At 36.1% G+C, this 12708-nt stretch overlaps 2 protein-coding genes across 4 annotated transcripts in view; one reads left to right on the top strand and one right to left on the bottom strand.

Moving 5' to 3' along the window:
- The window catches only part of ANAPC10 (anaphase promoting complex subunit 10), a 324259-nt gene that overhangs the window by 168611 nt on the left and 142940 nt on the right, over window positions 1-12708 (bottom strand). The window lies entirely within an intron of this gene.
- HHIP (hedgehog interacting protein) overlaps window positions 1-12708 on the top strand; it is a 79382-nt gene that overhangs the window by 6899 nt on the left and 59775 nt on the right. For both annotated transcript variants that reach the window (XM_082758992.1, XM_082758991.1), the window contains 3 exons: window positions 344-539; window positions 7960-8116; window positions 8702-8903. In XM_082758992.1, the coding sequence (XP_082615118.1) occupies window positions 344-539; window positions 7960-8116; window positions 8702-8903 (555 nt within the window). The remainder of the gene's footprint in view (window positions 1-343; window positions 540-7959; window positions 8117-8701; window positions 8904-12708) is intronic.

Below are 12708 nucleotides of genomic sequence, written 5' to 3'. Positions count from 1 at the left end.
TGCTGCAGCTCCTCATACAAATCATTGCTGTAGCTCAGAGATTGCCTATGCGATAAGAGATTGCAGGCTTGAGTCCATAAAATAATTTGGCTACTATTGTTCTTCTCTGGGAAAGAGAAGCTAACACTTGACATCTCACTGTTCTAATGGCATATTGCACATTTCATAGTAATATTTTTTGTGCTTGATTCTTCCGGAATGGTGACGAGAAACATGATGCATTTATACTAACTGTACTGGTTCTGTTAGCCTTACTTATTACATTGGATCATGAAATCTTTTTTTTTGTGTAAGATGGGGAAACAGGTCATGTGTTTATTTGTCTCTGGTTTGTGGCTTGCAGATACTTTCTGTTACGAACAACACAGAATGTGCGAAGCTACTGGAGGAAATCAAATGTGCACACTGCTCACCTCATGCCCAGAATCTATTCCACTCACCTGAGAAAGGGGAAACATCTGAAAGAGAGCTAACTCTTCCCTACCTGTGCAAAGACTATTGTAAAGAATTCTATTATACTTGCAGAGGTCACATACCAGGTAAAACCTATAACAAAATACGGAACTAAAGGATGTGTGCTTTGAAATGTTGATATTGCCTGAGCAGTCATAGATCCAGGTCTTTAGCTAAGTAAAATCACCATTGATATCAAGGAGATTTTGCCTAAGCAAAAACAGAATAGCTCAGGGCGTCCAGGGTGATTTTTACATGGGGAGGTAAACATTTTGAGCACTTTCTTGCCACCTTCCTATTAAACTCTCCATGAAAAACTCCCCATAAAACTCAGGATTACTTTTTGTCAAAGGCACCTGAAAATATCTGAAAATATTACCTCTACTGCTATGCTACTGTGGTCATTCAAATCATGCAAACAATTATCTGGCCATCCAAAAGGCTGTTCTAAAGGACATACAGCTTTAAGATGCAAGAAAGAAAGGATGCTGGCTGTCCTCTGTAGATCCTACAAGCTGATGAGTAAAGTGTTTTTTCTGGGTTTGTTACCCTAGAAACTGGTGTATTTTTCCACAGAGTTTAAAGCCCATTGAAATCAAAGGGAGCTATTTGATAGACTTCTGTGATCTTTGAATCGGTTCCAACATGCTGTTAACAACCAAATTCTTAACTAACCTAACACTTCCTCACTGCAGTCAGTAGAGTTAGCTGGACATAACCAAAACCAGAATTTGACCAGTGTTGTCTAGGGCAGTCACCAAATGTGTGCTATCACTTGTAACTAAATCAACAAAATAACCACAGAAGATGGTTCTTTTAGAAATACTGTCGTAATACACTATTATATTAAATAACATCTTTGGTATTCACAATAGTAAATTATTTATATGTTTAAGGCTGTCATTTTTAAACTATGCTTTTTTCCTTTTCCAAACACTACTTATAAATAATGTCACACAGGAGAAAATAATTAAACTGCTAAGATTTTTTTACTAGCAACACAGACTCGAAAGCAGAGTTAATAAGGATGTGAAAAATGAATTTGTGAATAGTCATTTTTGACATATGAACGGAGCTTTGTAATAGAACATAAACATATTTGAGTAAAGGGGATAGTTTAAGTGGATGAGATTTGGAGGAGGGTTTTTTAATTGCGTGTGTACAGCGTGTACTTGTTTTCTCTGAAATCCCGAGAGTGCAGGGATTTTTTGCAGCCTTCTTTTATTGGCTTGAGAAAACATTTTGAATTGACTTACTTTTTCCCTTTACTGTGGTTTAACATGTATCTCAACCCATTCAAATATGAAAATATTATTATTGTCTTTATAAACTAAGGGATGTTTCTAAGGCTTTCTTAAACCAGCTGTTTCTTGCTCTTTATCACATTCTCCAAAGCAAAGCAGAATAGGTCACAGTTGCCAAGACTGCCTGCTGAACAGCGATAATAGATTAGATATTCTAAATGTTTGGCCCATATAAGAAGTCAGCACAAAGACTTTTTTTTTGACACGAGTTTGTAACTAATGCAAATGATTAGCATATTCAGCAGAGCAAGTCCCTCATAGTTGTTTTGTGAAACTCTCTGTTTCTGAGGAAACAATTTTTTTAATTGGAAAAAGTGGAAGGGTGAAAAGGGAGAAAGAACGAGGAGAAGTAGAGAGAGGAAGAGAAAGAGAAAGGGCTGAGCAGCACAGGAGCTATAGCCACAGGAACCTCACTCCTCAGATCAACATATGTGGTGACGAATGACAAATTTATTTTTCTACAAAGTTTGTGTATATGTAAAACTGCTGAAGTGCATCAAGATGTCAAGTGCTTTTTGTGACCACCCAGGTTGCCTTGAAAGATAACCAGATGAAAGCATAACTTTAGCACTGGACAGAGCACTGTGCTTTGCAGAAAAAGAGCTTACATACTTTAGCATCAGTTAAAATAGGATTTTTCCTACATCAATGAGATGCTAATAATCTTTCTATATAGTGGTTTTGAAAGTGGGCAGAACTAAAAACAAGTTGTTGTGTCCTTGCATCATCAGCAGAGATGATTTAGTTAGTTTTCTGATTGGTACACATGGTTCTTGATGCCTATACCAGTATTTCATGAAGGTATTAAGATTCATGTCATGCTTTTTGAGAAGACGGCTTATAGGGTTTTAATATAGTATAATACGCACTCTAAAATACGAATAATTACAAAGACAGCTTATTTGTGTTTTCTGTTTTACTTGTGAGACCCATATATCCCTAATATTTATTGCAAAATAAATAAAAATAAAAAAAAAAATTATGGAAGCTATGTTTTCAGTTTAGCCTAGAGGACTAAACAAAGAGTTGGAAATTAACATGCCCCGAACTGGAGGTCTCTGCCAATGATTCACTGTGCATTTGTTAAAAACTCAAATAATTACTTTTCCTCCATTAAGGAGTGCTAATTGTTTCTGAACACCAATACAAAGGACTTTAAGGAAATTGCTGACTACAAAAATAATTTTAGCCCTGAAGCCCTAATTTTAGCATAAGTTAGAAATTTTAATAGTGATTCAAGATAGCAAGCATCTTTTCTAGAACTGAAATTTTAGCAGTACACATTAACCAAGAAGACTGAGAAATTATACATCATTTTTTTGATGAGTTATCTCCCGAAATTCATTTATTGTTCTTTTTGCATTTACAAAGATGAAAACTGTAAGTAGATTCTTGGTTCATTCTTTTGAAGATAGCAGTCTACCCACCATTTATGACTGTATCAGAATTTCCATTGACTTCTTTAGCAATTTTGAATATCCAAAGAATAAGTGGACCGATTCTTGAATTCTTGAAAACTGAAGCAGAACAACAAGAATAGCTGTTAGGATTTTATGGATCTGTTACTGCAGGAGGGTGCAATGTTTCACAAAATGTCTGTATATAGAACTTCTCTGCTTCATCCTGGCTGACTCTTCCCATTATTTCTCATCCAATCATTACTGCAAACCTCAGTTTCAGCGATTACTGATGAGGAGCTGGAGTTAATGAAGTCTCTTTAAACAATAGGAATTTTAAGTTTTGCAAGGTCAGAAGAGAAGACTGTCTGATATTTGTTATTAATCTGGCCACGTAAAGAAAGGCACGGCTGATTCTCCCTTTCAGCATGAGCAGAAACTTGATTCGTGCCAGTGGAAGCAACATACTCTAAGGAACAAACGTGTGGCCCTGCCACCTGAGGATATTGGACAAATTTTGAACGATGTGCTCTCCATTATTTCCATTTGAAGAAATGGATTCCAGATGATGGTGTGTGAGTCCAGATCCAGGCCCAGATCTGAACACAGTCATTGCCAGAAGAGATGCTAGATAAGAATTTTTTAACTCCAAACAGGAGCACCTCGGCCCCAAATGGTAGAAGTCTTCTGAGAAGTTCTGCAGGCCACTCAACACTTCCTGAAGTTCTAATGTAGTCAACTAATAACCATAGTCAACACAGTCAACTATTTCTGAAGAGAAAAATAGTAGTGTTGCTGCTGCTAATAAGAGCAGCGGGGAGATTAACCCTGGCACTGCCTTTGTGCAGGTACATGCAATGTGTCAGTGTGACAAGAGGGCCATTAATTGCTTCAAAACCAGTAGGAAGTGATGTGAACTACCACCAAGCCTGTTATGTTTCGAAAAAATCAGTCTGGAATCACCTCCTTGATTTAGTTTTCCCTGAGAATTGAGAGGAGAATGTAGGGTGTTTTTTTTTTTGTTTGTTTGTTTTTTTGTGTGTGTGTGAAAAAATCTACATCTAGCTGTCGGAAATGCAAACCAGGAAAAACAAAAAAAAACAAAAAAAAAACAAACAGGCAAAGGCCTCATCTATACAATACAGAACTGTATGCTTAAGGTCAACAATGTAGCAGGAATAAAGTAGGTGAGCGTGATTTCCATATGCTCTCTTAGCAGGTGCAGGTCTGTGCAAACAAGTGGATGATATTCAATCCTGTGTGCTGTACAAATGAGGGACTGAATGCTAACTTCCCTTGTCGTAAAGATCAAGACAACTGCTACAATTAAATTGTATATCAGAAAGAAGAGGCAAGGTGATGGTCAAGCAGGGAATTCAGCAAAGCAGAATTTAGTGAAGGTAGGATAGGCATAATAAGATACAGTGTGAGGAATAACTGACCACAAATACTTGTGGAGAGAGGAAGTAAGGATCATATGAGAGCAAAAGTTCTTTGAAAAAGTTTGAAATCATGCACCTGATCCCTGAAGATTTTAACAAATAAGAACACAGAAAGACTTCACTGTAACTGCCTTAACTGAGATGTTTGTTTATCAAAAACTGTTCGACTCTGGCTTGCAAGATATTTGAAAGCATAGAAATGCAAGCCTATGCAAAATCCAACAAACACAACACTTAAACATTGTGTTTAATTTTCTTTTGTGATTTAAGTTTTCTTTTTTAACACAGGAACTGCTCTGTCAACACACGGAATTGGTAGGAAATTTATAATATGCATTACTCCTTTAAAATAAAGTAATACGTTCAGAAATTCACACAGGACTAAATGTCACCATCTCTATTGGACATAGCTCTCGTAGAGGCAGTGACCAAGCTGTATCTGAATAAACTCTGCCTGAGAAAAACAATATTTTCCCCCCCCCCAGATAATTCCAGTGCTTAGGGGCACTTGTCATGGACCATTCTTCTGGACATTGTACAAACACTGAAGAAAATGGCAACCTCTCAACTAAAGACCTCACGAATTAAGCATAATAAAGAAAACATTAAATAGGTACTATCAGATAGGAAAGTAGAAGCATCTTTTTTAACTGTCTTTACTGAAACTGTGTGGTGAATCTAGCATATAGAACATAGAAACGGATTTTTTTGGTAGCTTACTGTTTTTTTATAGAACAAAATTCCATCCTTAATGCACAGGTGAAACTGTATTTACAGAGGTCACATTCCTTCCAATAATGCAACAATTTAGCGATTTACAGACTGATTTTCATAGTTTAATTCAAACCTGTTTTTAAGAACATTTCTAAGGAAATTGGAATGTAAGTCTTATCTTTTTTCAGACCTGCTGATGGGTTTGCCAAATAGCAGAAACTATAGGCCACTGTAGTGCAAGATGTACCCAAATGCATGATAAAATATTTCATAAAGAAAACAGATTAGTCTTACATGCAAGAAAAGGCATTGCTTAATGCATTACTCAATTGAGTTTGCATCTGATTGTTATTTGAAATGCACATGTACTAACTAAACAATAAGATCATTATATGCTCTCAGTTTTTCAGACTAAAGGTAAAATTCCAGCCGAGAGTAGTTTATTTGTAATAAATAGTAGATTATATACTTAGACAATTCTAGAAATTCTCAGAAATTGTACACCTCTAATCCACTGTTGCATATTCTGTAATGATCTCCTTTGCCTAGAGAAAGAAATCGCTGAAGAGAAAACTATGTATTCTTAAGTCAAATAATTCAACACCAAGATTGTAGATTACCTTTGATTTTGGCATTATATCTACAAAGCCTTGGAATACCAGTCCATGATTATATCAGAGTTCCTCTTCAGTTGTTCCACTTGAAATTGTATCTCACATTTTCTCCAAATAACTACTATAAATTAAAACCAGCTCCTCAGAGATGATATTTACTGAAGCTCAAATCATGGTAATTAAACTTTTATACCACAACACACTACCATGTGTTTCCAGATACTATTTTATAGAAGCCAAAGGCAGGCTTTGTCATGTTATTTGTCCAATATTTTTAAAGGAAGATGCATATGAAAAGAAGTATAGTTGGGTGGGAAAGGCTTTCCACTCCACAAAAATTCTGGGATCTAAAAAATTTTCCTATTCCACATAAGGAAGAAATTGAACTCTTTCGAAATTTTCCATGAAGAAAGCCACAGAGAGACCACCCCAGGATAGCTAATAAAGCGGTTGTTAGGACATTTACTTGGGAAATGGGAGACTTAGGGTCAAACTCTTGCCTGACAGATGAGGGGCATTGACCTGAATATTCCTCTTCCTAATGAAACACCCTAATTACAAGACATTGGAGTATAGTGATACGAGATTTGCTGTCTGTTTCTCTCTTTTTCATTTAGACCAGAAGTTTCATCTTGGACCAGAAACAGCATTTTAACTAAAATTTTGTCAAAACTGATAACGTTTCTGAAAAACCTTTGCTTTTAAGAAATTGGCATTTCCCAAAGAAACACAGCTGTCCCCGATCAGCTCTTATTGTAAGTTGTAAGCCAGAGGTTTTATGGGCAAGATCTATGGATTACTGCATTATTCACAAGTGGTAAAGCCATGCATAAATTAGGCCTCTAATTCCAATTAAGTGCTAATTTTGTGTATTCCATCAGTTAGGTCTTGGACTGTAGTACATCCTAACATTGTGCCAATAACGCTAAGAGCAATAAAGGTGTCTTAAGACACATTGTATTAACATCTGTTTTAGTAAAACAGTGCATATGTAACTAGCCAAATTCTATCTTAGATTCAATATTAATGATTACAAACTGGATGGAAATTACTAGAAAAAGGTTTTTGGACAGAAAGATATTTTTGCTGTCATTAAACATAGCATAGTATCTGCAGTGGCAGGGATTTTCCTCAAAGGCTTTTGTTTTACCAACATCTTGTTTCCCTTGTCTTCAAACTCCCTCCCATTTTAACCTAAAACCTAAAGACCACCCTTCATCCAAGCCAGCTTAAAGCCAGCTCCAATGCAGCATGAGACACGTCCCTTTTCTCAGGGTTGGGGGCCGAGGAAGTAGACGTTGCGATGGGACACTGCCTTCACCCACGGCACTGTCAGGAGTCAACCAGAGGCCAGCTGCATGTCAACAAGGTGCAGTTTTAAGCAGTACTTCTTGCTTTCTGAGACAACTAATTATTCACCTCTCCGACTGATGTCTGGTGCCAGCATTCCACAAAGTCTTTACTGCATGTCTTTTACAGAAGTCTTTACCAAAGTTTTTACTACAAGCCACTTTTTTGCTATTAAATCAGGGAAGAGCTACCATTTTCATTATATTTTGGGGATGACAGAGAGTAGCAAAAGATACTGAGTTCTGCTAAAGCAATATAAAAGGGATAAGATGCAAAGCTTAAAGCAAGAAAAAAGTTAAATGAAAGTTGCTCAAGCTATTTTACAGCATATATTACACTTCATTAGTAGGGTTAAAATCAGGAAAAAATATATGACAGCCTTAACTCTGAATTTTGTCCCTTCATTTTTTTTTATGAGTAACTGTAGTGTCATTTTGAGTTAATTGTTTTTTTTCTTATTTATGCACACTGAAAATAAAGTTTACTACAGATACAAATTAAAAACTATAAAAGGTAATAGTCAGTTTGTATTTATTCAGAGCAGGCCTTTTTTGAAGATAGTACTTTGTTTAAAACCACTTCTTTTTCCACTCAGAATATAATCTATTTAAAGATTAGTTTGACGGCACAAAACTGCAGACATGACAACACACTAAATATTTGTATGCTCTTTTGCATTTTTAAGGTTTTCTCCAAACTACAGCTGATGAGTTTTGCTTTTACTATGCAAGAAAAGATGGTGGTGTATGCTTTCCAGATTTTCCAAGAAAACAAGTGCGAGGGCCAGCTTCTAACTCCCTGGACCACATGGAAGAATATGACAAAGAGGAAGAGATCAGCAGGTTCATAAAGATAAATGCTGTTTAATCTGAAAAACAAAAACAAAAACAAAAACCAAAGCCTGTGGTTTTCACAGTGAACCAGCTCAGTCTGTGCTTATGCTCAGCAGCTGTGTTTTCCAGATGGTACTTTCTTTTGCTGCAGCTAGCGTACGTCCAAAGAGAAAGTTACATTAGCTTCAATATTGCAGTAACATTCAGTAACATTTGATATTTAAGTTACTAATAAGGTGTTAATGGACTTTCAAAGCCAAATTTTGGCAAATTGTGGAATTGCTGGAATGTACTGTAGAATTTTTCTATTTATAAATTGTTTTCTCTTTTACCATGTTTTAGCTATTCCTCTACATTTTAGATTTAAAATGACTTAATTTTCTCTTGTATACAAGACAAATTTTGCTTGAGTGAAGCGTAAATTCATTTTCAGTATTATCTGTGTGCATACATTCAAGGAAACAATTTATTCTGAATTGTATGACTGTGTTTGTACTATCATTACAGAGCAGTCATTTTATCTTTTAGGGACATTGTTGTGTCATGGTTACAAGAAAGAAGAAATTTCTCACTGTTTTTTTCAAATTTTTTTAGAAAACACAAGCACAACTGCTTCTGTATTCAGGAGGTTGTGAGTGGACTAAGGCAGCCTGTTGGAGCAGTACATTGTGGGGATGGATCTCATCGCCTCTTTATACTTGAAAAAGAAGGATACGTGAAGATTTTCAGTCCTGAAGGAGACATAATCAAGGAACCTTTTTTGGATATACACAAGCTTGTTCAGAGTGGAATAAAGGTTGGAATTTTCACTTATCTCTTTCTGTTTATATTTTAGCCTGTATATGGGGAATAAGGGAAGGAACTTTTATTCAGAAATTATTTTAATTTACATAATAAAAAGAAGAGTAAGGACAACAGTCACAACAGCTCTATCTAGCAAAGAAATGAAAACTCTTCCTTAATTCACAAAGAGAAAAGATAGCAACTGTCTTCACATTTTTCTCTTTCCCTTCATTTTTTCCTCACTTCAAATTTGGAAGAAACTATGCAACACCGGCAACACGTAGCATTATGTTTGTATTTTCACCCTATGTGCTCATTTCTACTGACTTTGGTTGAGTTTCACTGTGATTCCAGTGGGAGCAAGTTTGGCCTGGAGCATCACCTGACCTGCGGGTGCTCGGTGAGGCCCCGGGAGCCAGGGACAGGAGAGGGCCTGGGGAAGGCTTGGGGATGCCGGGAGAGGGGCAGGGCTGCTCGCTCCTTCTTGGCTCAGCCACAGGTGGGACACAAGCTGTCCTTGATGGGAGGCTGCCACCAAACAGTTCATATTTGAGATGCTCATAAAAAGTCACTCACACTAAATTTGAACATGTGGGTGTATTGGTGCAGCAGCATTTGTGATGCTTAATGGCTAGACTGCTTCTGGCTTTCGTGGTCAGGGGCATGATTGTGAATGGGCAATGATGGGAATCCATGCGAGGGTGGAGGTAAGAAATCAAATCTAGGTATGGGCTGACTTCTACTGGAAAACTCCTAAGTATATTGGCTGATATTTTAGTCATGAAATGTCTTAAGTGTTGTTCCATGATGATTTCTTGTCACATTTTAGAGTGGTAATACAAGTAAAATGCAGATATAAACAACAAATTTAAATTGTAACGAGGTTTTGTATAGATCAGTCACAATCGGATGTCATGGATAAAAAGTATACTGACATACTATTGACACAGTAATTTTAAATAATACTTGTGGCAAACTATATTCAAGATATTTAAAATGCATAGCACATGCTAACTCGTTATTTTGTATTTCAGCTATAAGATCACTAAGCTAATTTAAGATAGCCTTTTCTGAGGGAAATGGTTTTGTTCTATGCCGAAACAAGAGATAAATGGAATATATTACACTTTTTAAAGGAAAAGAAGCAATTCATATGACACTGTGATTTCTTGAACACTTCCCTTTCTGCCTCTTGCCATTATGTCCAAGATACCAAACCAAAAGACATCCTATGAGGGATCTTTTTGAAAACCAATTTAAAGCTGGTTTGTATTTCTTATGTGAAAATTCTGATAGCTTGTGCTTGTGAAAAACTGACACTGAAACTTTCTGCAGAACTTCTTTCAGCCCCAAATAAACCTTCCTTGAGGAAGCTTTTCCAGCTGGAACTCAGAAGCAAGACTAAATGCAAAACTGATTTTCCATGCTTCTGAATAGGCAATAGCCTAGCTGGGAAGACCTTCAACAGCTACCCTCCAATTCAGACACAACTTCTTGTTCTGTTTTAAATCAGTGACCTGATCTTTTTAGTCTCTACTACCCTAACCATTATATAATACTCTAAAGTGAATCTGTTTCAACTATAACATTTTGTGTAAATAATGTGATGTTCTTTTAGCTAGAAAGTCTAATTCAGTTCCCTCAGATAACAGTCCAGTGCTTAAGGATAATTGTATTGCAGTGTTTAATGCAGGCTGGCAAGAACAGAGGCTTTATGTACTTCACAGATAAGGAGAAAGGGAATGTGCCTAGAAGCAAAACACCAGCTTTTAAATGGAAAGAGGAATGGAAAAGAATTTGAGGAATTAGTACATTATATAAAATAGTAAATAAATAAATAGAATAAAACAAAAACCACATAACCCAAATGGTAGTTTTAAAACAAGGGTTCTCAAACATTTTTATGTTTATCCCCTGCAGCCTGATTGCTATAATTATTGTCCTTTACCTACAAGGATACAAGACCACTGTGATTAAAGTAATAATTGGTCAAACATTGGAACAGGCTTCCTAGAGAGGTGGTTCAAGCCCCAGGCCAGTCAATGTTCAAGAGGCATTTGGACAATGCCCTCAATGACACACCTTAACTTTTGGTTGGCCCTGAAGTGGTCAGACGGTTGGACTAGGGGATCTTTCTAGGTCCTTTCCAACTGAACTATTCTGTTCTGTTTTGCTCTATTCTATTCTATTCTATTCTATTCTATTCTATTCTATTCTATTCTATTCTATTCTATTCTAATTATTTTATCAAAATAAAGTACTTGATGGAAATTTGATTTTATTTGCCTTTTATACAGTTTAAAACTAGAAATTGGTAATGGAGAATACTATGTGGATAGACAATTCTCTAGCTGGCAGTGCAGATAGTCTGCAGCCAGCAATTTACAAAGACACCATGAAAAACATTGCATCCACATGCAAGGTGTGCAAATCACAGAATGTCTCTTCTGTGTCTAGTTCAGACATGCTTCTAATGTAAAGTAGATTAAGTTGTATGCATACATTTTGCCCAACATGCCTTATTCTCATATAGCAATGCAAGTGAAAAAGTAAAATGAAATTAACAAAGTTTTAGTTGTCCCCAAAGTCCTTTAGTTGTCAAACTCTGGCCCATATGTTGCAGTGAAATGTTTTGCCAAGGTAACATGTTGTGTATTTTTTTAATTCTCTCTTCATTTACACACATTCATAGATGTTAATCCAAACATCTAGTCAGTTCCTGTGTAAGATAATCCACACAACGTTATTCCTGACTTAACATCAAGACTGTTCACTGAAATAAACAAAAACTCTTCACCTTTTTTCAAAGCTTGGAGCAATGGTAGCAAGACAAGGCAAATTATTCCTTTTCCGTAAAAATATTGAATTAGGACTTTAAGTGTGTAATTTTTCTTTTATATCCAATACTAAAGGTAGCAGTTTCTTTCCATTTTGTACTTGTATGTGAAATACTAACAAATACTTAACTCTACTGACAATAGTCAAATATTTTTTCAAACTTTCTTAGATGTCAGTTGTGTAGTAAATAAAAATAAAAATACAGCTATGGTTGAATGACAGGTAATATAAACTGATACCTCTGAAAAGTGTTTTGGACAGCTATCCCAAGAAGATATTTCTTGTGTTGATGGATGGAGTAAAATAGTGGTGGATGACTTTCTCTTTTTTTTTTTTTTTTTTTCTAATATCAAGAGGAAATTTTGGGGTGATAAAATTATTACATTGTCACAGAGTACCAAGTCTGTTGCATCATGATTTTCCAAAGAATATTCTTAAAACTATCTTCAGACAGATATAAACAAAAATAAGATATATCCTTCATAAAATAATCTTGGCCTTTAGTTCTGACCTCATTAACATCACTTCCCTCATCACAGCACTGGCAGTCAGATAAGGAAGGAAACAGCATACCAAGAAAAGAGGAAGAGAAGGGACTGCATTGTGTAGGATTCAGCCATGATACTGTCATAAAATGATGCTATTTTGTCTCTGTAGTGGAACTAATGGTCCTTGTGTTGATTAAATTCATTTGGAACCCCGATGTAGCTGCAAATGAGCTCCATAGGCTTCTTCCCTGGTTTTCCTAACTTAAGCACACAGATAGGATTACCTAGAGTTGTTCCTTGGCAGTGAAGTGCTCCTGTGAAGGTGTAATTTAGGAATAGTCCTATCCTATTCCATGTGAATATAAATGGAAATTAAGTAAGAAGAGCGGCAAAACCTGATGCATGTTTTATTGTTCCATTAACTTCCAATGGCCATTGAAGTCATTGGGATCTCTGCATAAAAATCATTGTTGCAACAAAACCTATTGGCAA

The sequence above is a fragment of the Aythya marila genome (genome assembly GCF_965140915.1).
Source record: "Aythya marila genome assembly, chromosome: 4".
NCBI lineage: Eukaryota > Metazoa > Chordata > Aves > Anseriformes > Anatidae > Aythya > Aythya marila.
This window is presented reverse-complemented; position numbering and strand designations above follow the sequence as displayed.